This window comes from Periplaneta americana, chromosome 16 (genome assembly GCF_040183065.1).
Source record: "Periplaneta americana isolate PAMFEO1 chromosome 16, P.americana_PAMFEO1_priV1, whole genome shotgun sequence".
Taxonomy (NCBI): Eukaryota; Metazoa; Arthropoda; class Insecta; order Blattodea; family Blattidae; genus Periplaneta; species Periplaneta americana.
This window is the reverse complement of record NC_091132.1, coordinates 163,177,550-163,204,533: the sequence shown is the minus strand read 5'-3', so window position 1 is coordinate 163,204,533 and position 26,984 is coordinate 163,177,550. Positions and strand designations below refer to the sequence as shown.

The following is a 26,984-nucleotide window of genomic DNA, read 5'->3' as shown; positions in this document are numbered from 1 at the left end:
GTGAAAGAGGATATTCTACTCCTCTTTCACTGCAATTGTGTATTGTGGACGCAGAAGTGAGGAATTCACTAAATTGTGGTTCATTTCAACTTTAATACTTCATAGTAGAAAGTTATATCGGTGAGTATTGCCAGTTTTGTCTCACGTGTAATTTTAGATATATTAGATTTTCCTCTTGTTTTACGAGTACTATCTATTACATCACAATTTGACAAATCATGTTACGTTGTAAGGTGGATGTATTGTTTTATAGGATCCCGCTGCAATATTGCAAACTAGCGCGGAACGTTCGTAATGCCTCGTAAGTTATGTAGGACATGTAGGATGGCTGAAAGTGCAGGAAGAGAATACGCTCAATCCTCGTTCAACCTAATACTGTACAAGAAGAACCAACGCACAGGTAGTTCTGGAGAATTATGAAAATGAAAATCGTGGAATTTATAATGGATTTTATTGGGGTTGACTAGTTATTTAAATGGAAATTATAAGTACTGCTTTTTGTTTTGTATGCAATTAATATTTTAAAATCTGATTATTATTCCTAATGTGAAAACACTTAGAAAAAATGAGCAGAAAACAATCTCAGTTCAGGTTTATTCTATTTACGTACTTACGGATATCGGCCGATTGAAAGTCAGCCATTTTATGTTTGATGTTTATAATAAATAAGACAGAAATCGTTAGACTCTTGCGGATGAGCTAACCTGTCATGCAGTACCGGCGTGATTCTTACGTGAATTTATTGTCCAATGTACATTGCAGATCAAATCAAGCAGTTTCTTTTGTCCTCTGGTTACGCATCTTTTATATACGAAGATTAGGTTTGGATAGTTTAGGTTTTTATTAACCAAGGGGAAAATTTCAGTATATGGATTCCTCACTGACAATTATATCTTGAAATACTAAAAGAGCAGATTTGTCTGCGTTTGTCAAATGCGCATTATCATGCTTACGAAAAGGCACCTTTCAGTGCCAATAATTTGTTATCTGTGCACAAGGTTGGAATTTTTAAGTAAGAGGGAAAGGAAGGAATCCGTCTACTGAAATTTATCCTAACCAAGTCCGCACAAGATCCTGTCGCGAGCCGCTTGTGTATAAATCAATGTTTGATGACTTCACATTAATTCGACTGTTTTCATATTGTCTGTCACTTTGAGGTTAGTTCTGGTGAAGGAAGGAGCATGTAGTTCTACGTCTCGTGATGGTGGTTTGTATGGAGATTGTATTTACAGATGTCGGATATTTAGCAAAGTTGATGTTTAAAAGGGCATATCCATATCATCGTGAACGCATGCATTATTTTTCCATGAAAGTGGGAGAAATGTATACACGTCTTCATTATTGCGAGGTAAGTGATCGTAATTTGGTATTCACTGAGCTGTTCCCTCGTTGACATAGGTTATGTTAGATTATATTAGCTTAGCAATATTAAGTGAATCGTTATTATAAATTGAAATGTAACTTTGAAGTTGTCTATATTTAAAGTGTTTTATGTTTGCGAATTTTGTTTTAAATTTACTTGCGAAAGTTGAAAGATTTTAGATTTTTTTTTAAGTTATTTCAAATTTTTATGTTTTCCACTCATTTTTTCTTACCGTGGAACCGTCTAGAGTCGACCTGGGGGTCTAGATTCGACCACTGTGCACACTTTCTAATTTCACGTTAACACTTTACCTTTCAATCTCGCAAGGTAGTCCCAAACGTATCGTGTATCCTTGACTCACTGCTGCCAATAGCAAAAATAGTAACAAAAAAGTGTTCTGTCTAACTTTTAGCAATTTATCCTTGTTTAACTGTAATGCAGTACCAAATAACTGTATTTCTGTAATCAGAATTTTAAGCTTAACACCATATTACAACAAAAAATATTTTCTTCATATTATTGAGAGATGTCAGAAGTTGAATTTGTATTCCAGTATAGAATAGACCAAATCAGAACAGCTTGCAGGTGTGAAATGTTTCTTCCGCGAAAGCCATTGTTGTCTTGGTCTTGGCGCGATTTCTATTCTTTCACTCTCAGTCTTTTCTGTAATACAGTAGTTGATAGTAATGTTTTCTAAACATTCAAATTTTGTTAAAGCACTTGAAGAGGTAAACTCAAAGGTTTATCAATTAGAAGTGCTGCAAAGAAATGTGGAACATTTTCCCTGCTCTTCTTAGTGAGTTGGTGGAGACCATTAATCCTGATGCAGCTGCCAACTTGAAGTCAGGTTTCCGGGCCTGTGGAATTTATCCTTCGAGCCACAAAGAGTCCTTAATAAACTACCACAATCTGGTATGACAGAGTCTTCAGAATCTCAATCGGTAACTGTTGGTGCTGGACCCCGCACTCATTTCACCAGCATTTATCACCATTTCATTCAGACGCTAAATAACCTGAGCTATTGATACAGAGTCTTAAAATAACCCCCTAAAGAAAAGAAGGGACTAGAGCCTACACTAGTAACAGAAGAGTTGAAGTTGACGAATGAAAGAAAGTTGTGCTTATATTCATATTCCTATACATTTTATTTTTTAAACTAAAATAACACTATTGAATATCGGTAATTTATGGTAATATTGCTGGTGTGAAACATAGTTGTGATATAACACAGGCATGACTTCATAGTAGACTCTCCTCCCATGAACATAACCTTCAAGGATATTGCCTAGTAACTATACCAATGTTTTCCCAAAGACGTGATAATAAGACTTTCACACATTACATCATAATTATTGAATTCAATTTTGCGATCAGTGATGTCCTATGATAGTAATTATACTCAGAGTAGGCCTATAGTTATTTTTTGTACCAATATATCTCAACATATCTATAATCTTAAGTGGGACCTAGATTTTTAACATTATGTTTTTTCTGAGGACATTGTTAAACATAAACACGTATCTCCAATCTCCATATGTATACATGTATACATTCATGTACATATATGAATCTCATAAATGGATGAGAAAAGTTGAGATATTTTGGATACTGAACTGGGTAAAATAAAGTAATAAATTTGACTAATGAAGTGAGAATGTTTAGGGCAAAATATTGTATGTGTATGTATTTATTCACACTACAAATGGATATATACCAGGTGGCAGTGGTAACTAATTATACTCAATAACGACAATAATAAACACAATTAATAATAATAATAATAATAATAATAATAATAATAATAATAATAATAATAGGGAGAATCCTAAATTAAATGAAGCACAATCACTTAAAACAACATTTAAAGTAAATCTAATTTGTATCTTAATCCTAAGTTCGAACTAAAACCCACGAGTATGATATGTTGTTACCTGCACAAGTACCTTTCAGCCCTACACACATTTCACTGTCAACTAACTCACTGCAGTGGAACTACGACACATTTCACTGATTCTACTTTAATTTCACTAACACTTCAAGAACATTTCACTGTTCAAATACTTTGCACTGCCACTATAAACTATAAAGCTTCGCTGACTGAAACACACTTCACTGACACAACACACTTCACTGACACAACACACTTCTTCACTGATACAACACTTCAATAACAAAATATCAATTTCACCCTTTAGTGTGTATACTATACTACCTTCTATTAGTAAAGTCCTGAAGCCTGTTTTTAAATACATTTTTGGTTATTGGTAAAGCCTTTAGTAAGTCCGCAGGTAAAGCATTGCAGTCCCTGATAGTATCATTGAGAAAAGAAGACTTTCCAGTGTCCGTCCTCTGTCTTTTTTCCCTAAATTTATATGAGTAGTAATTTCTTGGAGAGTAATTTGGCAGCTGCATATCGTCTCAAGAAACAAAAAGCCATCATTGCCTAAAAGTTAGCTTTTAACAATACATCCAGTCCTTTGTTTCTTGCGGAACATTCTGGAATGGAGTTCCAGCACCTTTTTATTGTATTTTCATCATGGAATGAAGAAATGTGTTAATAATTATATTTTTAACATGATTTTTCTTTGGACTCCGCTTAAGTGTTCAGAGATTGAAAATGACAAAATTCTCAGGTACTGGACAGTAAATATCCTGTCCGCTATAATATATTCTACACAGAGTTCCATCACCTTCTTCTCCAGAAGAAAGCACTGAATGCATATATAGTGTGATACAAAGAAGGAAATATTAAGATTTACTCATAGTGAAAACATTATTTAGCTGCTTTTTGCTGATTAAATAAAATGCAAGATTTATTACTACATTCTATATATTTCACAAAATTTCTTCATTTAAACATAAGATTTCATTTCATTTATCCATGTAAATTGAATTGTATCATATTTCTTCATTTAAACATAAGATTTCATTTCATTTATCCATGTAAATTGAATTGTATCATATTTCTTCATTTAAACATAAGATTTCATTTCATTTATCCATGTAAATTGAATTGTATCATATTCCACTTATTGAAAGAAATTATTAATTTATACATCTATGCTTTTCATTAATGAATGTGGGCTTAATGTAGATATTATAATATCTCAGGTAAAATAATATTCCATTTAAAACTGGAGTTTAATAATAGTAATAGTAAGCTTGAATAGTGCATATTTATACTCACCAGCGCTCGCCCATATGTAAACACACGGATGCCCAAGAAAAACAAAGAGCTTATACAGGATTGAGATATCTGATTCTGTAGATTACTCGGGAGGAAATTAAACACACAATAAATATGGGAAATGCCTGTTTTTATTCGATTGAGAAGCTTTTGTCATCCAGTCTGCTGTCAAAAAATCTGACAGAATTTATAAAAAAATTATATTACCAGTTGTTCTTTATGATTGTGAAACTTTGACTCTCACTTTGAGAGAGGAACATAGGTTAAGGGTGTTTGAGATTAAGGTGCTTAGGAAAATATTTGGGGCTAAGAGGGATGAAGTTACAGGAGAATGGAGAAAGTTACACAACACAAAACTGCACGCATTGTATTCTTCACCTGACATAATTAGGAACATTAAATCCAGACCTTTGAGATGGGCAGGGCATGTACCACGTATGGGCGAATCCAGAAATGCATATAGAATGTTAGTTGGGAGGCCAGAGGGAAAAAGACCTTTAGGGAGGCCGAGACGTAGATGGGAAGATAATATTAAAATGGAATTGAGAGAGGTGGAATATGATGATAGAGAATGGATTCATCTTGCTCAGAATAGGAGCCAATGGTGGGCTTATGTGAGGGAGGCAGTGAACTTCCGGGTTCCTTAAAAGCCAGTAAGTAAGTACGTGGGGTATGTGTAAAGTCGAATTCATAACGATATTCTCACTAATACTATAGGTATTCTGTATTTTTGTATAGCATTAATTAATATTAAAAAATTCGGAATTTCCAGGAAAATATACAGCGTATCTCTCCTGTAAGTTTAACATCTTAAGAGAGTAAGTATTTAAAGTAAGCCATACTTAATGAAAGAACTGATATTTTCTGATAGAGAAAATCATGTCATTTACGGTACATTTCAAATAATTTCAACATGTATTCTATTGTATTGTATTTATTAACATTCCATGGTATTCATACATTGCTTCACAGCTAGGATATGGAACAAGTAAAAAAACTTAATACTATTATAAAGTCTTAATTTATAGTCACAGTCTAGATGAAATATATACAGACGACGTTTGCAATATAGTGTGCTAGAACAACACAAACTTTTAGTATCATTTTCATGAAGTATTGTTGAATGTGATGAATTCACCTACAGAATAGAAGGCGTGAGAAATTAGGTACTTCTTTAATTTGGCCCTAAATAATCTTATGTTTTGAGTTTCATTTTTTATATCGATAGGAAGGCTATTGAAAATTTTTACTGCCATATAACGCACTCCTTTTTGATAGGACGATAGACTTGCCAATCGAATATGACGTGTATTTATGTTATGAACTATTTAACTAGTTACAAAGTTTTCACGATTACATGCGAGGAAGATTATTAATGAAAAAATATACTGACAAGCTATGGGCATTATATATAGTTTTTTGAAAATAGTCCTACACGATTCCCTACTATTATTCTAGTTAGTTTTTTTGTAGTAGGAATTACTGTTACTATCTGTGGAATTTCGCCACAATATTATTCCAAAACACATTACCAAGTGGAAGTATGCGAAGTATGTATTTTTAAGATATTGATATTTACTATTTTTTGCATAGATTTAATAGCACCTGAAGTGGCCTGGCAGATGTCTTACTTATATTCCACCTCCATCCAGGTATTCTGCAACATTTGTGGTGTGATGTTGGCGATGGCTTGATAAATCTTTCGTCGCAAATGATTTAAGTTCTCTACAGGAGTGCTGTACACTTTGTCCTTCACGAAACCCTGTAGGAAAAAGTCTAGTGGGGTCATAACATGATATTATCTGGGGAGTGTGGAGGCTAAGGGAGTGGTTCAGCCTCACCTTCCAATGCATCGACCAGGGAACTCCTTATCCAAAAACTCTCGCACTCAGATTGCAAAGTGAGATGGGTCCCCATCTTACTGGAAAATGATTCCAAGCAGTAATTGAGGCACAGCGTAATTTTCCAATATATCCAAATAATTTGTTCCTCTCACTTTTCTGTCATCTTATTTTTCATTAATGCACATCACACATTTAATTTTGATGAGTCTCTTTCGACCTCACAAGGATTTTCACTATCCCAGATACGACAATTCTTTCGACATTTTCCGCACATTCGACACATTTCGTTTGCTATGCTTCCCACGAGTAGACAAAAGACCTACCAGTTTCTCGTAACTGTCTGTCCCATTTGACAATGCTCACATAAGAGGCAACATCGTCGTGACACCTAAGGTTAAATTCCGGCGAAAATTTCGTAAACGCTTCACAGATTTTGTTTCAGCCAGTCCAAGAACACTGGAAACTTTTTGTTGTGGTGTCCACATCGCCATCTTTGCACATTCTAATCATATGATCATTGTTGCAAACATAAATTTCATAAATTCCAATAGAGCAATTAATCATGTATGAAAGAATTTTTTATTGGAATCTGATACAACGAAAGTTATAAATAGGGGACGGATGTTCATGAAAACTCACCTTCTTATTTTTTACATTAGGACGATGCCTATTAATATAGAAATCCTTTCAATGTTATTATCAACGTAAAAAAGTAATTTCTTATATTGCATTTTTTGCTTTTCTTTCTGACGTTTTTAAACTAATATGTTACTTTTATATTTTTTCGGCTTTTTTGGTCATTTTCAATACTTCGAAGAACTTTTAGATCATTTGGAATGCATTTTACTTTCTTCTTTACCGATAGGTCTATTAAATAATTTTCTAACCAAATAGATCAGTAGTAATTACCTCCTGAATAAGTAAATAACAGTGAAGTTTGAGTTTTATAGTTTGGAACACACTCTATAGTTCATCCCTAATTCCACTGAAGGGTTCACTTCACACGACGGAAGTAATATAAAATGCTTGGCAGCAGCTTAGTTTAAGTGAGGACTTTGACCGCTAGTGTTCTTTTGTTGGTACGAGGGTGTCTTTACAAGGGACTGATTGAAACACATTGTAAACCTAATTAAAATCTATACTTTTCCTTAAAACCATCATTTTGTTGCATGTTCTTTTCCTTTATCCTTTCCAAATTGCAGGAAGTTGCCTCCTCTCTCCGAGATTTGCAGGGCAGTCATTGAAACAAGGTGATAATCTTTAAGAAGTTGTGGTGCGAGTACGGTGAATAATATATTTTAAATCTCATTAATTTTCTTTTAATATTATGTCATTTTTCCATCAGTTTAAGGGCATTTTAATGATCATTTTAAGTACATTTTTAGGTCATCATTTTCCGCCTCCTAGTTATAAATGTTGGTAATGTTAAACTTATAGGCTGGACACAGTGTATAGTAGGCCTACGTATAGTGCGTGTTCAGTTCAAAGTGTGTCATGGCTCGCTATATGCCATCATGTGGCTAGCCGATGAGCTTAGAGAATTCAATCTTCCTGCACTTCCGCAGAGGTGCATTACCTAAGTGCCAGAGAAGTTGCCTGGCAAGTACAGCGTTCATTCTGAAGAGTACTTACCGATACATACGGTAACGCTGGTAGTGACAGGAATGTGAACTGTTTGGAAACACGTACTGAGGTGAGTTTTTTTCTTTATGTGGAGAGGGTTAAGATGATTACTTACGTATTTGTTGACATTAACTTCGACGGTCAACATGGACACGGAGCATTTGATCTGTGTTGTGGAATGTTACCGTACGCAACCTATGATAACAGATACCCTGCGTACGACTTGCCGGCGCAAAACACAGTTCGAAAGAGGTTATGGTAGCACACAGACCGTACAGACCGCCATCTGTTGCTACGACGTTCAAGTTATACCGTACACGTTCTCAAGTTCAGATTGAACGCCTTGAATAATAGGCAACTTCTCTGACATAAAAGCTGAAACTCGCTTCAAATCCCTGACTCACGACAGTGACGTCATGACACACTTTGAAATGAACACCCATATACATAGTGTAACCAATGTGAATAAACCTCTCTCAGCATCTTACATTCTACAGATTAGGTGAATAACTAAACTGTTACAGTCGTGATGGATGCGATCAAGATGGAACCCGAGGTTGACCCGTTGGCTATACATTGGAGTGATAACACTGATACAGATGAGAAGAAGCCCTTAGCAGAGGTAAATTGAAAGTTACGTCTATGTTTGACTTGAATCACAATGCATAATGTGACATAATGTTATCCCTATTTTTTAATTAGCAGACTTTCAATATATTAGATTAATGGCCGGTTTCTCCAAGTATTGTTAGAACATTTAACGAATGTTAAACTCTAAACACTTTGTTAAATATAGTTTTTTCATATCTTCAACACTAGTTTGGCTTAACAGATTGTTAAGTGTTTGTTAACTTTAAATGTAGGATTTTAAGCAGTTAACTCATTTGACAAATAGTTAAATATGGCAGATGACACCACAGCTGTTCAAACAGAAGTTGTGAAAATAATATTTTATGTCTCTCTTCAAGGAATGTCTCGTGAATGACATAACATAACATTTAAAAGACACTTTGGAAAGCTAATATAGGGAAGATAATCTTCAAAAGTGAACTGATTATTATCATATTGGCTGCTTATTTTGATACTGAGCTAAGGCCCTAGTATTTATTGAATATTTAGAAAATGTGGAATCTCAACGTGGCAAGGTAACTGGGAATGATGATTTCTATTACTACGCATGATACTCAATTTGTGACAATATAGATTTACAAAACGAGTAGGCCTCAAAATTTACAAGAAATTTAAACCAGACTTGAAATCCTATAAACAGAAATCGACCACTTACTCCAATTCAGCATCTACTATTTATTCTTGATTCTATGATACTGGATCTTTTCAACTAACTATAGCCAATGTCAATAGTGTTTCAAAATACACAGTGAGGCCGTGTCTCAAAGCTACATTTTCAGCTGAAGTGAACTAGATTGTTGACTAAATAGCCGGATATGACGTCAGAAGTTATGATCCAAAGCTACATAGTGGATAGTAATCAAGTCCGTAGTAGCTAGTAATCGAAAATGCTTGCTTGATTGCTGACTTGTTCACTAAACAAACATGGATACCTCATCAGCAATTGGGGTTATTAAATCTGAAAATGCTTTGGAAGTGAAATAATGTAAATATAATGTAGAATAACACGTTAACTTTGAACACTGGCATTGTTAGTGCCTTCTGTACAATGTTTTAAACATTATTATTACGGTATATATTAAGTCCTTATATTTTCCACATAATTCGTAGGACACTGCCTTCTTAATTCAGTGCTGCACCGTGATGTCATGGTTTTTAGAATAATAGTCAATGAAGAAGGCCATGTTTCAAGCATACATGTCCAAAGCTCCCTAGTGTGTAGTTTACAAGTCAGCTAGTTGCTAGTCACTAGTGTGTAGTATGGACTTGAGCTTTGAGACACGGCCTGAGTATTATATTAAAAATATTTCAGCAAAAGTCGCTTCTTTGAGAAGTCATCTATTAGCATTAGTACTGTAAACTTACTTTGTAATAATATTATTATTCAATAGTAGTGACCTACAACTTTCATTTGTCTTCTTTATCTATCATGGCCTACTGTACCAGGTTATGATTTTATACATGTTTCATGACTTACTCTACAATACAGAATTTAAAGAATAATATCAGCCAATAAAAAATTGCCTTACATGTGCAAAATCATTACCGACTGCTATTGAGTGGTTAAAATTGTGTTAACGACTGTTATAGTTAAGTGTTGGTTGTTTAAAACAAAATGATGTTGAAGAAATGGAAAATATATTAACAAAACGTTAAAAATAAACAGACTTTTAATTTAACACTAGTTAGGCCAAATTAAACATTTCTTGGAGAAACTGGCCATAAAAGAAAAGTTTTGTTGTATTTAACATGTAGAATCACCTCTCAAATTATGGTGCGGAGGTTACCATCCACCATGTATAGGCCTACTTATTTCTTATTATTTACTTTTCATACATATAGTGCTGGATACTATAACGAAATATCCAAATCCGAATGACAACATTCAGATGTGCAATGTATAATATTCACACTTACGTTCTGTAATGTGAATTGGACTTAATTTTTTGTGTGTCTGCTTCCTACAGAAAGGTAAATCGATGGTCTTCAGCATGCCTGGTGTGCAGGACAACTGTGTAGCTTACAATTATGATCGCTCATCAGAGGTAAAGTTTGAGGAAACTGGAGTTCCACCTAATTTTGCTATGGTGAAGTGTGAAACAAAGGTGAGTGGAGTTCATGGTGGGGTGTGCAGCTTCTTGTTCTTTGCATGTTTATCTTGTTTCATGTCCGTCAGCCTGAACATCTTTATTCGATACTTTCTGTTCATTAGTGCACTTAGCCAGAGCCTTCTTTAGTTACAAGCCGGAGCCATACGTCAGCAAAAACTGTAATTAACTGTCGAGGCCTATGGTACAGAACATGAGTTTTTGTGTGAATGCCGATTTCCAATGTAAATTAATGTTACAATATAAGTGTGTGTCGAGGGAATTATGTTCGCGGTCGTACCAAACATTAATTGTTGATGTATCATAAATTTAGGCCGTGTCTCAAAGCTCAAGTCCATAATAAACACTAGTGACTAGCAACTAGATGACTTGTAAACTACACACTAGGGAGCTTTGTAAATGTATGCTTGAATCATGGCCTTCTTCGTAGACTATTTTTCTAAAAAACCATAACATCACGGTGCAGCACTGAATTAAGAAGGAAGTGTCCTAATGTAGTTTCATTACGAATTGTGTGGAAGAGATAAGGGCTTAATATATTACAATAATGTTTAAAATATTGTATAGAAGGTACTAACAATATTAGTGTTCAAAGTTAACGTGTTATTCTACACTATATTTACATTATTTCACTTCCAAAGCATTTTAAAATTTCATAACCCCAATTCCAGATGAGGTATCCATGTTTGTTTAGTGAACAAGTCAACAATGAAGCAAACATTTTCGTTTACTAGCTACTACGGACTTGATTGCTATGCACTATGTAGCTGTGGATCATAACTTCTGACGTCACATCCGGCTATTTAGTCAACAATCTAGTTCACTTCAGCTCAAAATTTAGCCTTGAGACACGGCCTTAGTGCGTGTTGGCGATAAAAACAAGACAACAAATGAAAATATGGCTGCAGTCTTTGGCAATTTTTACAGTATTAATAATGACAAAGTAATTGGCAGTTCTTCTAAATATTAAATATTATATACACTACATTTTTATAGTCTTAGTTGTGGTTTGTGGTGTATCAGAATTCTGACCAAATAAAGTTACGCCAGCGAATAGGATATTATATTATATAGGAATAATTATATATATGCTTTTTACGCCATTGATTTTCAAGTTCATTGTAAACAGCTGTTTTGTGATCCCATAAATTTTGCAGTTTTGTTGAAAATTCGGAATGCCTGCTATACGTCAGAATTATCTATAATTTGTAGATGCATACACTCACTTTATTGGTTTTCAAGGTTCATTTATTAATATTATTTCTTTTGCAATAAATTAGTTATAAACACGTTTCTTTTCACTTCATATTTACAGGATTTAAAGTTCATTCAGTTTACGCTAATTGGCACATACTTAATCATGTGTTTTGTTACGTATTATATTGAAGGTATGTTTCTTCATTTTTTCCTAAATCTTTATACTTGGCCTAACTGTATTTACATGTTCATACTTGATTGCAATCTGTCATTAGTTTCCTCTGTTTACATTTTTAAATTTATTTCCATAATTTACATACTTAGCTTCTTTTCTGTAGTTATGTTTATTTAAAATTAAATTTTAGAAAGTTTATAACAAATAATTTAGGATAACAGTATTGTTATGGAGACTGGCCCAGTTCAAAATAAAACTGGCTTTCTGGGCGTCTAAAATATTTACAGAAAAGCACGACAGATAATCACATGAAATTAAAATGTATATAATATCCTATACCTTTCACGTCAGAGATAAAACAACATAAAGCGGCAAAAGATTGTCAATTTATTAGCCACATAATGGTTAATTGATTGAGATAGGGTATTGTGAAAGCACATCGTTATTTTATTTATTTTTAGTACAAATAACATTTCTTTAAGTATTTACTGTATTTATTTACTTACCTTTGTGCTATCAATAAGAAACATGTTTTTTGTAATTATTTTAAGTGGCAGTCTTTGTATCTAAGTAGCCTACTTACACCGTATTCTGAAGTATAGATGATTGATTGCAATAAAACACTATTTTGGAATCCGTAATAATTTACATCACTACTCTGAATCTTGATCTTACCTTTGTGTATAAAGTAATATTGAAAAAACACACGTTACGTACAATGAAAGCAATGAGCAAGCACAATTACATCATTATCACTTTAGAATCTCCCACTTCCTCTCAGTGTTGCCAAACCTACCCATGCTCCGGCTTGTAACTGAAGAAGGCTCTGACTTAGCACATTCAAGCGAATTGTATTTTCTAAGATGCAATTATCTTTAATGTGTGCTGATGCCTCCAAAAATTGTTCCTACCTTGATTATCTTATTAAACATCAGTGATCATATAATTTGTATTAGCATACATGCTGAGTTAGGAGTATAATGTAATTATTGAAGTGGAATGAAATAGCATTGCGGATTTCCAGAGTGAATAGCTCATGTTGTATGTAACAAAAAAACTATATCATATTGGTGGAAAGTTCATAGTTTTTTCTCTTCAGAAAAAAAAATATATATATTTTTTTTCCAAATGTTTAACAAGCTCTTATTCGGTAACTATTGCGAGAAGGATCGTGATTTTTGTCCATATCGAGAGGAAATCTAATAAAGAATAATTTATCCCTCTGGCGTTTCAATAATGTGCACAGTTTTCGTGTAAATTTAATTTTTAAAACCCCTAAATTCAACCCAGCAATGCACGAAGCGAACGTGTGGCATTGTCTTGGCAGCTTATGTACGGAGACTCACTTAGTTCATTGGCCTCTTTTACGTCTGTATACGACTAGAGTGTTTTAGCGAATATGTTGCCAACTGCTCAAACTTCGAACTTATTTTCTAATTAACCGTGCATTTAATCACAAGATGTAATATAGGTTTTATGTTCATGTACATGTACCGAGATTGCGGGTTCGATCCCGATCCAGGTTGATGGCAATGTGCTCATGTCAGTAGATTTACTGGCATGTAAAAGATCGATCTCTGGTTGAAGACACAAGTGATTTAAGACTGCGCTTATTCCGTCGGATCCCGGCCAACTAGTCACTCATAACGAGTGCACCTCAGCACATGTGTGGACTTCAGTCCATCGTTCATAGACATCTATGACGTAGTGCAGAGGGTGGTCACTAGAGGGAACCCAAGAGTTGGAACTTAAAACTGAGACGATTCTGTCCGACGCCAGGGTGGTATCCGGTGTGGCGTAGTGGATAAAGCATCAGCACGTAGAGCTGAAAACCCGGGTTCAAATCCCAGCACCAGAGAGAATTTTTCTCTGTTCCATTACTCTTTCATCGTATCAGTAACATTATTTTGTTCTTCTTTCAGTTTATATGTGTTTCATGTACCTTGAGGTATTTTGATCCTGAAAACTTAAGTACAATAAAGTACAGAGATTTTTCCACCTTGTATTATCATTTCTACTGGAGACATTTAATTCTGATATGTTTCTCACTGTTAGTACCTGCAGTAAATTGTTTCTATTGTCTATTTTGTGTAGCTGTTAATCTCTTTTGCTTATTTCACTGTCAATTATTTTCACAATAATATATTTTGCATGTGGCATAATTATCAAGAAATCCCTGTTATAAGGATCAGAATGCAGCATGAAGCACTTAGAATCACAATCTTTCAAACTATTGTATGTATCATATGCATTATGTCTCTGTCTTGTGCAGGAAGAGAATTTATTGGATCCCCACATGGCTGGAACAAAGACAGAATGCATGGACCACAGTTATGATTTCACATCAGAGACTAATGTTGAGGAATCTGTAATGCCAATTAATTTTGTGACGACAGAATGTAAATCCGAGGTAAGAGGAGCCAACTGTTCTTCCTCCAATGTCATATTTAATTCCAGTATTATTATTTCATTTTGTATTGTTTTATTCATTCTGTTTTATATTTTATGTCAAATATTATTTTATATCTCTTGTATTTTAGTATATTTTATGTCTGTTGCAACAAACTGTTGCTATGATTGATTGATTGATCGACTGATTGGTTGGTTGATTGATTGATTGATTGATTGATTGATTGATTGTTTCATTGGATGCTATTCAATGGCGAAGCTTTTAAGAGGTTTAGCCTACCCAAAAAATTAAGCCCAGTTCAGACGATACGTGTTTCTGTGATGGATTTCAAGATGGCTGCGCTGATGGCTATCCTGCATGCTCACTTGCTAGAAGTAATGCGCTCTTGTGGCTGTTTTGGCGGCTAGCTTGCTGGATTTCGAGTATAGGTTTGTTGCTATTTTTCGTGTTTGTTTGCAGGGTGGAACCAACAATGATGATATAGTGTCACCACTGAAACCATGTCGCCATGTTCGTTGTTTTCCAATTAAACCTGTTTTTTCTATATTCTGTATTTTCTAAGAAACAGCAATTAAATATCGGACTTCGGCTGTTTTTCACTTACGGCTTAATTACTTTATTACGTTATTTACTATTGTTAATGTAGGACTTTAGCTATTTTCCACTTCCGGTTTATTTTTTTTTGACCATGAGTGTTGGCAACAGGTGAAACAGCAGATGATTTTCCAATTTGAACTGTGAAAAGAGCCAGCTAGCTCTGTGAGAACAACCACCATCAACACTGAAACAAACATCGTACTCACTACTGCACCAAGCTTGCTAGCCAGCAAGGAAACACGCAAGAAAACAAGCACTGTGGGGAATTGGGCTTAAATTATAACTGTAGTACTGTAAGTTCGTAATAACGATGTATCGTAACACTTGATTTCACTCTGATTCTTCCATTTATTAAGTTCATTGTTAGCAGTCATTCCAGGATGGAGAGTTTAGTCCACACCTGTGGAGTAACGGTCAGCACGTCTGGCCGCGAAACAAGGTGGCCCATTTTCTAATCTTGGTTGGGGCAAGTTACCTAGTTGAGATTTTTTCCGGGGTTTTTCCTCAACGCAATACGAGCAAATGCTGGATAACTTTCGGTGCTGGACCTCGGACTCATTTCATTCAGACGCTAATTAACCTGAGATGTTGATAGAGCGTCATAAAATAAACCAATAAAATAAAAATGTAGTTTAGTACAAGAGGCTTGTGACAGAAGCCTCTAAAGGCATGGCTACGACCATAACTCGCAAGCTTGAGGGGGGACCAGGCAGGCTACATCTCTGTATAAAACGAGCTAGCCTTCCGTCGCAATTATATCTCGTGCTATATTCGTGTTCTCTGAATGTGGTGCATTCTTGGCTACGATCTTGACTCGCAAGCTTTTGCTACATCTCTGTATGAAACAACGCTAGCTTTCCATCATAATAATACATGGCGCTATATTGGCTTCGCCACTGATATTCTTGTATTCCTTTCGTCGCAGATAGTTCTTATATTACCACTGGATCCAGAGGGATTTTAGCATATGACAAAGCAATTAATGTTTTCCATGTAAAATTATTACAACTTTAATTTCATTATACTAGAATTTCATTGGATGGTAGTATCATAATATGTATAGCCTATTTAAAAATTAATTGCAAGTTATTTTCTAAGAGACATGTTCCTAGAATATATGCAAACTTGTACCGCCTGGGACAGATTTTCTATTTGGTTTTACAATTTTATTCTTCTAAACAGAGTTCATGTTATGATTTCCCAAAAACGGAGTGTTGCTGTATTTGTAAAATGACCACTTTTTATAAATCGACTTTCGGCCTATTGTTTTTTATATTTCTGGCACATCTGTATTATATCCTAATCAGGAGTAACATACGTAAGGTTAGGTTATCAATTTTGTTGCCAACTTGTTAAATATTTACAAGATTTTGTGGTAGACGGGAAGCATAATCCAGCCAAGACTCTATTGTATCTTATTTATTTATTTATTTATTTATTTATTTATTTATTTATTTATTTATTTATTTATTTATTTTACTCTTTAGTAAGGAAGTGGATTTATTATTAATGCAAATCATAACACTTAGGTACATTGAAACGTGTAATTGTTTTCCAGTGTTGATATTATTGTCAGTAAGACTTTGTATACATTGCGGTTATTCTTTATTTTAGACTAGTATTTTATATTATTTGTGAATTTGCTTATACTTATATTTATTAGGCTCGTTATTAAGACAGCTCTCAAATCAAGTGATACCAACATGGCCAAAAGATAATGTGGTAGGATGGCCAGTTTCTACTCCCCCCCATAGAATACATCGCCGATTAGCTACATACTACACTAAAAATAGTAAATAATATTAACCAGAAATATTATTTGTAGTTATTAGGTTTAACCTTCATTAATTAATTTTTTCCAGTTCTTGTAAATGTTATCGAATAACATCTCTTCCCTATCCAGTTGTTGCAGTGGTATTGGCGATTGTAGTAGCGGCAGCAGCAGCAGTAGTAGTAGTAGTAGTAGTAGTAGTAGTAGTAGTAGTAGTAGTAGTAGTAGTAGTAGTCATGTTGGTGCTGGTGATATTCATATAGTGGTGGTAGTAGTCGTAGCAGTAGTTGTGTTAGTGGTAGTACTCGTATAGTGGTGGTGGTGGTGGTGGTGGTAGTAGCAGTAGTAGTACTATTATTAGTAGTAGCAGTAATAGTGGATGGTGGTGGTAGTAGTAGTAGTGGATGGTGGTAGTAGTAGTAGTAGTAGTAGTAGTAGTAGTAGTGGATGGTAGTGGTGGTAGTGGTAGTAGTAGTAGTAGTAGTAGTGGATGGTAGTGGTGGTAGTAGTAGATGTAGTAGTACTGCGACTGTGGAGTTGTAGTAGTCGCACTTGCAGTAGTATAGTGGTATACTCCGTGTCAGACCAGCAAGTTACTGCAGGTTTTATGGGAATAACAAACCCTCACACCACAGCCACAGCCAAACAATCGGTAATAGTAATTGTCCAGGGGTGTGGGGGAAGGGAAGTACGGCAGAGCGTACTGGCTCCTTGTGTATACTATCCATTATAAAAATATGTTTTCTTTTACATTACGCACACAATTTAACTAATTGAATTAAAGAATAAAATTTGTGTAACACCACAAATCAGGAAGAGAGTGACTTCTAAATCTTTTCAGTCTCGCTGCCACTTTCTTCAGATCATTCGCCAAGATTGATGATTACAAGGTCGTGGATTAAATCCAGGTGGCCATCCGTTTCCCACTTGCCCTGTTCCACATCTTGTACATGCCACACGTAATTAGTCCATTGCTGTTGCGTTACTTCTCTGATTCCTGATTCCAGCAGCTGTCGCACTTTATTTGACTTGTCTCCACACCTCTTCAATTGGAGGTACGGTAGGATTCACAATACTTCATGTCCATGTGCTCGAGCTATTTCATCTATTACGCACTTGGGTTCGTATCGAGACCGCACAGATTCCACCATCTCCAGTAGCCCTATCTAATGCATGTCTTCACCAACAGGAATTGCTTTAGAGACGAGCCACGACCTAATTTCTGCTTTATTGTTCCTCTTTACAGGAATTTTTTCATCCTTTCTGGAATGTACAGACACATTATCTAACACAATAACACTATTCGCAGGAAGATTTGAAAGCAATTTGTCCGCAAAATATTTCTCATATATAGCACTAGTCGTGTCATCATGGTAGCCGCCATCTTTCTCTCCGTGATATACTAATGGAGCTCCAGGACTAAAACCATTCTCATTACCAGCATGGATTAATATTACACGTCCACCTTTGCCTGAGGGCATCTTATTACCAGTCGTCAGACCTTTTCTGGCTTGTGATGCAGAGGCAACTGTAGTGTCCACCCAAGACTTGAAGTCGTACACCCTGCATTTATCCAGGTCTCAACTGTGTAAATAATGTTCCTATTGTTTGTTGCGACTTCTAATAGCTCTCAAGTACCTGTGCCTTCAGACAATTATGTCGTCTTTATCAATTAGCATGGAGTTCTTCTTCATTCTAGTAAACTCGAATCCCATATCCTTTAGTATTCTTCGTAACGTTGAAATTGGTACGTTTGGGATGTCTCTGTCTCTATCAAAGGCTGCTTTCACATTTTTTTATATTGGCAGTGTGTTTTTCCTGTAAAATGAATGCATAAGACGCCTTATTGCAGTCTGAGTCTTTGAGTCATATTTTTGCATTCTCGTCTTTTGAATGTCTTGGCTTTTTTCACGGGTGTTGAAAGTTTCCCCTCCAATTTAAACTCCTTTCTTATTGTTAGCACTAGTTTGTAAGAAAATGTTTGTGATTAACGCCGCATGTTTAGGAGCTTCAGTTACATTGAATAAAAAGGCAGCACGAAAGTACAAATTACACGTTTAACACCATAGTTCTTCCGTCGGAACTCAATATTCTTTTCCGGGTTCTCAATTTTTTTAAGCTTTCTGGCGACTTTTCCATTGTTTCAGTACGACAAGAAAGAGCAAACTAATTGAAGGCACTACACTGACTTATTCTTACACAGCTATTTGAAGATGAAGTAAACTAAACTAAACTAAAAACTATTTGTATACAAAAAAACACGCAATATTTACACAAACTACAACAGCGGATAGATTGGCAATCGACACTTTCAAACAGGATAGTAATACGTTTGCACGAGCCCAGCGACAAGCGGTAATTGTCAATCAAGACGCGGTGGTGGTTTAAAGCTTATAATTTTATACCTGCTGAGTTGCAAAATACAAAGGTCCTTTAAATATTTCTTCCAAGAGCTATTGTTAAATGAGCGAAATAGTTCCCTATTCCAAATGCACAGTAACTTGCTGGTCTGACACGGAGTGTAGTAATAGTCGTATTAGCAGGCTAGTAGTAGTGGTAGTCATGGTAGTAGTAGTAGTGATGGTGGTAGTATTAGTAGTCATGGTAGTAGAAGTAGTCGTGGTAGCAGTAGTGGTAGTCATGGTAGTAGTAGTAGTAGTGATGGTGGTAGTAGAAGTAGTCGTGGTAGAAGTAGTGGCAGTCATGGTAGTAGTAGTAGTGATGGTGGTAGTAGTAGTAGTAGTCATGGTAGTAGAAGTAGTCGTGGTAGCAGTAGTGGTAGTCATGGTAGTAGTAGTAGTAGTAGTGATGGTGGCAGTAGTAGTAGCGGTGGTCATGGTAGTAGTAGTAGTAGTAGTGATGGTGGTAGTAGTAGTAGTAGTAGTAGTAGTAGTAGTCATGGTAGTAGAAGTAGTCGTGGTAGCAGTAGTGGTAGTCATGGTAGTAGTAGTAGTGATGGTGATAGTAGTAGTAGTCATGGTAGTAGAAGTAGTCGTGGTAGTAGAAGTAGTCGTGGTAGCAGTGGTGGTAGTCATGATAGTACTAGTAGTAGTGATGGTGGTAGTAGTAGTGGTTGTCAAGGTAGTAGTAGTAGTCGTGGTAGCAGTAGTGGTTGTCATGGTAGTAGAAGTAGTCGTGGTAGCAGTAGTGGCAGTCATGGTGGTAGTAGTAGTAGTAGTGATGGTGGTAGTAGTAGTAGTCATGGTAGTAGAAGTAGTCGAGGTAGCAGTAGTGGTAGTCATGTTGGTAGTAGTAGTAGTAGTGGTGGTGGTGGTGGTGGTGGTAGTAGTGGTAGTAGTAGTCATGGTAGTAGAAGTAGTCGTGGTAGCAGTAGTGGTAGTCATGGTAGTAGTAGTAGTGATGGTGGTAGTAGTAGTCATGGTAGAAGTAGTCGTGGTAGCAATAGTGGTAGTCATGGTAGTAGTAGTGATGGTGGTAGTAGTAGTAGTGGTAGTCATGGTAGTAGTAGTTGTAGTGATGGTGGTAGTAGTAGTGGTAGTAGTCATGGTAGTAGTGGTAGTCATGGAAGTAGTAGTGGTAGTCATGGTAGTAGTAGTAGTAGTAGTAGAAGTAGTCGTGGTAGCAGTAGTGGTAGTCGTGGTAGTAATATTGATGGTGGTAGTAGTAGTAGTAATGGTAGTAGAAGTAGTCGTAGCAGAAGTGGTAGTCACGGTAGTAGTAGTGATGGTGGTAGTAGTAGTAGTGGTAGTCATGGTAGTAGTAGTTGTAGTAATGGTGGTGGTAGTAGTAGTAGTAGTAGTAATGATAGTAGAAGTAGTCGTGGTAGCAGTAGTGGTAGTCACGGTAGTAGTAGTAGTGATGGTGGTAGTAGTAGTAGTGGTAGTCATGGTAGTAGTAGTTGTAGTAGTGATGGTGGTAGTAGTAGTAGTCATGGTAGTAGAAGTAGTCGTGGTAGCAGTAGTGATAGTCACGGTAATAGTAGTAGTGATGGTGGTAGTAGTAGTGGTAGTCATGGTAGTAGTAGTTGTAGTAGTGATGGTGGTGGTAGTAGTAGTCATGGTAGTAGAAGTAGTCGTGGTAGCAGTAGTGGTAATCATGGTAGTAGTAGTGATGGTGGTGGTAGTAGTAGTAGTAGTAGTGGTAGTCATGATAGTAGTAGTTGTAGTAGTGATGGTGGTAGTAGTAGTAGTAGTCGTGGTAATAGTAGTAGTTGTGGTAGTATTAGTAGTCATGGTGGTAGTACTGGTAGCAGCAGCAGCATAATATTTAGAGATGCTTTTATTCTTTTTCAGTATCTAGGGCGAGATATTACTTTGCATGGAACCTTTTATCTTTTTATTTTGGGTGCTTTAATTCTGCAACATGGAACCCTCCTGGAACAGTAAATTGAACTTTTGTGTTGTGTTATGATTTTGTAAATTGTAACAGATCTACTTATTGGAGAGCAATATGCATTTATCAATAAATGTGCTGCTGCTGGAGAGAAGTGAATTGTGAATTACCCGAGAGTAAATTATTTATCAACAATAATCTCACTAGAGGTTTTGATTCATCTAGAGAAAATCAAAACTCAATTGGAATTTAATTGACTATTAAAGGACTAGAAGAAAGTATATAAAGATTAGAAGAAATAAAGTACTCCTATACAATGAAATATTAATTGACTTACTAAAATTCTACTTCACTAATGTTAGCTTCACCAAAATGTTTCAACAGAGCCGCCATTTTCAATCGACTGTCTGTGCGGGAACAAATTACATTCGCAAAGCATGTTTTATAGTGCCGTAAAGTATTTGCAGTTTGAAATGTTGGTAAACAAAGAATGAAATCCTAGGGAAGCGATAAAATTGTACCATAAGCAGCTATGAGTGGTAGAAAGACGTCCTTTCGTACCGTTTTATTGGTCAAAAGTAGTATGACGTAGTAAAAGTGTATTAGTCAGTACAATCTACAAAATGAATCGTGCTGTGTGTTACCATATGATTTGGAAGGAACTGGTTTGTTGTCTGATAGCAACTTAGTTATTCTCGTAAATTCTATGATTCTGATTTAGCCTAATTACCTTAACCTGCCATCATCATGTCCAAAATATAATATACAGTATGCTATTAATAAATGCTGACAATTATTTAATAGTGAATTTTTTTTTTACTAATGGCGAGTTCTTGACTTCGTCATGCATCAAATTATGACAGTCATGTAGACCATTTACCAACAGAATTGTTGCCAAGAGTCCGCCATACTGGAGCCCAATCATTATAATCATTAATGAATAATTTATAGTTTCATATTTGTATTTACATATATGTGTATTTATAATACAAATTTTTTACTTCTATCATAATCATATTTATTAGGCCTACATTATTATTTTTAAATGGAGTCCATTTTCAACACTGGCCTGCTTATACTGTCCTGTGTGTTACCACGCCCAGAAATATTAGCGCGAATGACCCACCAATAGTATATCAGAAACTTGTTTGTTGATATGAGGGAGCATTCTAATAGCGTGCCAAGTATAGTCTCAAGGTGCATCTACACAGTTCAACTTAACTTTCAACTTTAAACGTTCAAGCAGTTCATGTAAGTGTCAACGAAATGCATTCAATTGTGCATGCTTTTTTTCGACTAATGAGAGCATATGAGGCATTTGAAAGCTACCCATCGCCAGTACGTATTTTCTGCGTATTTCGTTCAACACTAGTGAGGATCTTATTGTTTTAGGTGGGCGTTTATAAACTGAAAATTCTTTTCTTCGGTGATAGTGTACCTATTAAGCTGAAAATGGCAAGTACTGTTAGTTTTATTGATAATTATCTCAAGTACGTGTGCCTATGCAATGTTGAATCACAATTTTGCGAATCAAGTAGGCGTAAGTATTCGATTGATATTATTTAATATTTATTAATTAGTGAAGATGACGTTGAACACGGCGCACCATGTAGACCAGCGCTCTCAAACATGAGATAATCGGGCAGACCTCGCTCCTTCCGGAACAACGCTACCCTCATGAGGGCAGCTAGATATACGTTCGGGTATGTTCGTGCCAGTGACGTCGAAACACCACGTAATATGGATAGATCGACTTATAGTTACACATTGCTTTCCGTTAGCGTTCGTAGAGAAATGGCTCTGTCTAAAGTGGCTAGAAAATCTGAAAACTATATGTTACGAGAAAGTTTGAAAAAAGATTATTTGTTTACAGAGAGTGGAACTAATAAGGTTGAGTTAAAGGAATTGTTAGACAGTCTTTAAGCACCCAGTACCAGAGCTTATTGATGAGAAATGGATACAAGATTTAGTCTTTTTCGGTAGTCATGTCACTGCGTCTTATTCAAAAGCCTACAAGGGAAAGATAGCTTAATAACTGACATGTATGATAAAATCAAATCTTTTATCATGAGGCTCACGTTATTGGAAGCCCAGCTGAAACTCGGGAACGTTAAAAGATTATCTGATTTAACAGAACAACATCTTAGATACAGCGAAGCTTTGAAAGATCTTAGAATATCATTTCAGCATAGATTCAAGGAGTTTCATCTTTTTAGAAAGGATTTGAATTGTATACAACTCCATTTTCCTGTATATATAATGTGTATAGGTTATGTACAGTATGTAATTAAAACTGATATAGGTATGTGTATTCATTTATACAATTTTGTACATGTACTCGATTAGCTTTCGTCATTTTTAATATTTTACACTTTTAATTTTGAGGCTCTTTAACATGAATGTTACAGTGTATAAGTAAGTTATTTACCATTCCCAAATATGAATGAATTCACGTGTATGGAATAACGAGACTGTACGAACAACACCGGCTCTCAGCTGGCGCATGCGCACTAAAGTTTGCTTTATTACCTGGCATTTAAATCTTGCAATTTGTTGGTGGAAGAGAGTGAAGAAAGATGTTTCAGAAGTGCAATGCTGTGGGAAGTAGGTGTTTGGTATTAGGTTTGCATATAGCGAAATAAATTTAGTGATATTTAAAGTTAAATCTATTTTGCAATGACAAATAAAATAATTCTTGGTACTAACAGTATCTAAGTGTTTATGTGTACTGTAATCGAACTTACGTCATATATACTGTAAATGTTAAAATAGGAATAATGGTCATTAAAGGCATATTAGAATATGCTTATTTTCTAAAATAACAAAATACCTTGGAATGACGCCGTAGTTTTCAAAGCCGGATTTAAAATGTTCATGTAAAAGAACTAATCATTCACAACACGATTTCTTAGTCTTTAGTTTTGTGGTGATATGGTACGGTGCGTGATAAAATACAATAGCCCTATTAAGCCTATACAACACGTGCCTCCATACAGAAGCTCACTTCTTTCCACACGCATATCTATATCATTTTTTAAACTGTAATTATGTTCAATGCATCGAATAATAAAAATTCACTAGTCTAGAGCCTATTACCTACAGGCCCTAATACATAATATGTAATATAAACTCATAAAGTTAACTGCACAAACACCAAAATCAAATCACGATGTACTTCGAAACGAAACATAAAATATGTAGGCCTAATGTCAATAATTTATACTATATTATATAAACAAAAACTGCGTGGAACCATAACAATACGTGAAATAAAACAAATCTCAATTACGCAAAATTTTCACCACAAACGCAAGCATAGTAAGCAAACGTAGTAAAACAAAAAACAGGTAATAAAACTTTCTATTATTTAAATTACTGTACCGTACCCAAAGTTTTCACCACAAACGCAAGCATACATAATAAAACAAACAAACATAAAAATACTAAAACTTTCTATTATAACAGAAACACAGCCAAACAAGCACAAATACCACTCAGTCAGAATCCGCACGAAAACACATTTGACTCTTCCCTCCCACCCATCAACAAAGCAGAGCGCATGCGCCAAGAGGGGAGAGTCTCGTTATGGAATACATCCATTCAGAAAGCTTACTTTCATTTTCTTTACGCAGAGACCACTCTCAGTGTCACACTCTACGGATTATGTACATGTCTGACGTGAAATATAATATGTTAATAACATGTTATGAATGAAAGGTGATGTGGGTGTACGTCTTATCACAGAAGCGTTACAATCAGCGCTCTCAAGGTTACATCATTCTGCGATCGGGTTCCTTCAGTTTCACAATGACTAACGATGCTTTGCCCACTGCAGTTTTAACCTTGAGACCGCTGGTGTAGATGCAAAATCAGCATGCATCTTAATTGAACGTTCATTTTCAACTTGATTCTTTCAATATTCCTCCCAGATTGCATGCATAAACGCATGGAGAATTCAACCTTGTAGATGTACAGTTACAACCACAGTCTAGTATATACAGTCGCGAAGCTCAATACGTAGTAAATATGCAAATATTAGATAGTTGCTCACCACTAGGACCATTAATATCGCCACATTACAGGCATTGTAAAATAGTACTGTCACAGTCTATTGTTTCTAGCACCCTCAAAACTCAAGCTTCGTGACTATATATAGTAGACTGTGCTACAACTCTGTTCATTTCCCTGTTTGCAGGAAGACTCGTGTGACGTGGACACCGTGGAAGGGGATGTGATGCCAGAACCATTCAAGTGCTATGAATGTGGAAGCTGTTTCACTGTGTTGGAAGATCTCAATTTCCATATACGCCTGCACATCGGCGGGAAGCCATTCAAATGCGATGTTTGTGAAAATTATTTCTCGTCTCCTTTAGAACTAAATAAACATGCTCGTACACATACGGACGATAAATCATTTAAATGCGTCCTCTGTGAAAAGAGTTTCGCACATTATTCTGGTCTAATAGTGCATGCACGCGTTCATACCGGCGAGAAACCGTTCAAGTGCGATGAATGTCAAACCTGCTTTTCGAGGTCGGATCATTTAAAAAAACATGTACGCGTGCATTCTGGAGAAAAGAAGTTCAAGTGTGAGATCTGTGAAATGTGCTTTGCGAGGTCAGATCATTTAAAGAAGCATATACGCGTGCATTCTGGGGAGAAGACATTCAAGTGTCAGGTTTGTGAAATGTGTTTCACTAGTTTTTCAGAAGTAAATATTCATGCTCGAAGTCATTCAGGGGAGAAACCATTTAAATGTGAGGAATGTGGAAAGTGTTTTACGCAGAATTTTAATCTAACAATGCATGCCCGCGTACATAGTGGCGAAAAACCATTTAAGTGCGATAATTGTGAAATGTGCTTCACGAGGTCGGATTACTTAAAAAGACATGCAAGTGTGCACTCGGGCGAAAAACCATTCAAGTGTGAAATCTGTGAAGTGGCCTTTTCCCGGTGGCATCACTTAAAAAATCATGTCCGAGCACATTCAGGCGAGAAGCCATTCAAGTGTGAGATCTGCGAGAAAACTTTCCCGTCTTCTTCATGTCTGAAAAGGCATGTTGTAGTGCACACAGGCGTAAAACCTTACAAATGTGATGAGTGTGGTAAATGTTTCTCTCAGTCGGGACACTTCAAAAAGCATTCGCGCAAGCACATGGATCAGAAATCATACGTGTGCGATGTGTGTGGTAAATGTTTCTCAAAGTCGGGATATTTAAGATTACATTCTCGCTCACACAAATGACGTGTCATTCGAGTATTATGATTGCGGTACATTTTTCTCGAAGCTGGTATACTTGGGAATACATCGAGAGAACGTCACCAGTGACAATTCTTTCAAACAAAATATCTGAAAATTTTTTTATTGAGCTGTACACAACTGAATATGAGCTGTTCGAAAATGAATAGGGTTATTACAACGAAGAACAAATCATTTGTTATTTATTCTTAAGTGGAGATGGTTGTTAAGGTGTGTGAAAAATGAAAAAAATTGCCTGAAAGCAGCCCGCCATAGATTTGGTTCTAATGTACTTAGCTTTCTAAATATTTTGTGCTGAATGATGGAGCTTTTGACTATCGAATGAACCAAAAAATTTCAATCTAGTCCTTTGTAAGAAAGAAATATTTTTTAACACTAAAGATTTTTTTAGAGTGTTTTTACACATTGGTGCACGTTTGTGAGAAACTAATTAAGATGTGATTATGAAAATTTTAGTGTATCTTAATAGATAATTATTAGTCATATTCATGCACTTATATGAAGGGAACTCAAAAAAAGTCTGATT

At 35.7% G+C, this 26,984-nt stretch overlaps 1 protein-coding gene across 2 annotated transcripts; it reads left to right on the top strand.

The window, feature by feature from the left end:
• Positions 1-6: 6 nt before the first annotated feature.
• LOC138691706 (zinc finger protein 28-like) lies at positions 7-26,984 on the top strand. 2 transcript variants are annotated; one of them, XM_069813982.1, is made up of 5 exons: positions 7-120; positions 8,542-8,639; positions 10,615-10,752; positions 14,400-14,537; positions 25,394-26,984. In XM_069813982.1, exons 2-5 carry the CDS (start codon positions 8,547-8,549, stop codon positions 26,441-26,443), a joined length of 1,419 nt encoding a protein of 472 aa, XP_069670083.1. In that variant the 5' UTR covers positions 7-120; positions 8,542-8,546; the 3' UTR covers positions 26,444-26,984. The 2 variants fall into 2 exon arrangements, with proteins under 2 accessions (XP_069670083.1, XP_069670084.1); XM_069813983.1 differs by lacking the exon at positions 25,394-26,984 and adding an exon at positions 14,997-16,266.

Bases quoted from the DNA above. Each gene is read 5' to 3' on its own strand.
- LOC138691706 (XM_069813982.1), top strand. From the start codon at position 8,547: ATGGATGCGATCAAGATGGAACCCGAGGTTGACCCGTTGGCTATACAT. The intron at 10,753-14,399 runs GTGAGTGGAGTT...TGTCTTGTGCAG, and splicing joins TGGTGAAGTGTGAAACAAAG to GAAGAGAATTTATTGGATCC. The intron at 14,538-25,393 runs GTAAGAGGAGCC...CCCTGTTTGCAG, and splicing joins CGACAGAATGTAAATCCGAG to GAAGACTCGTGTGACGTGGA.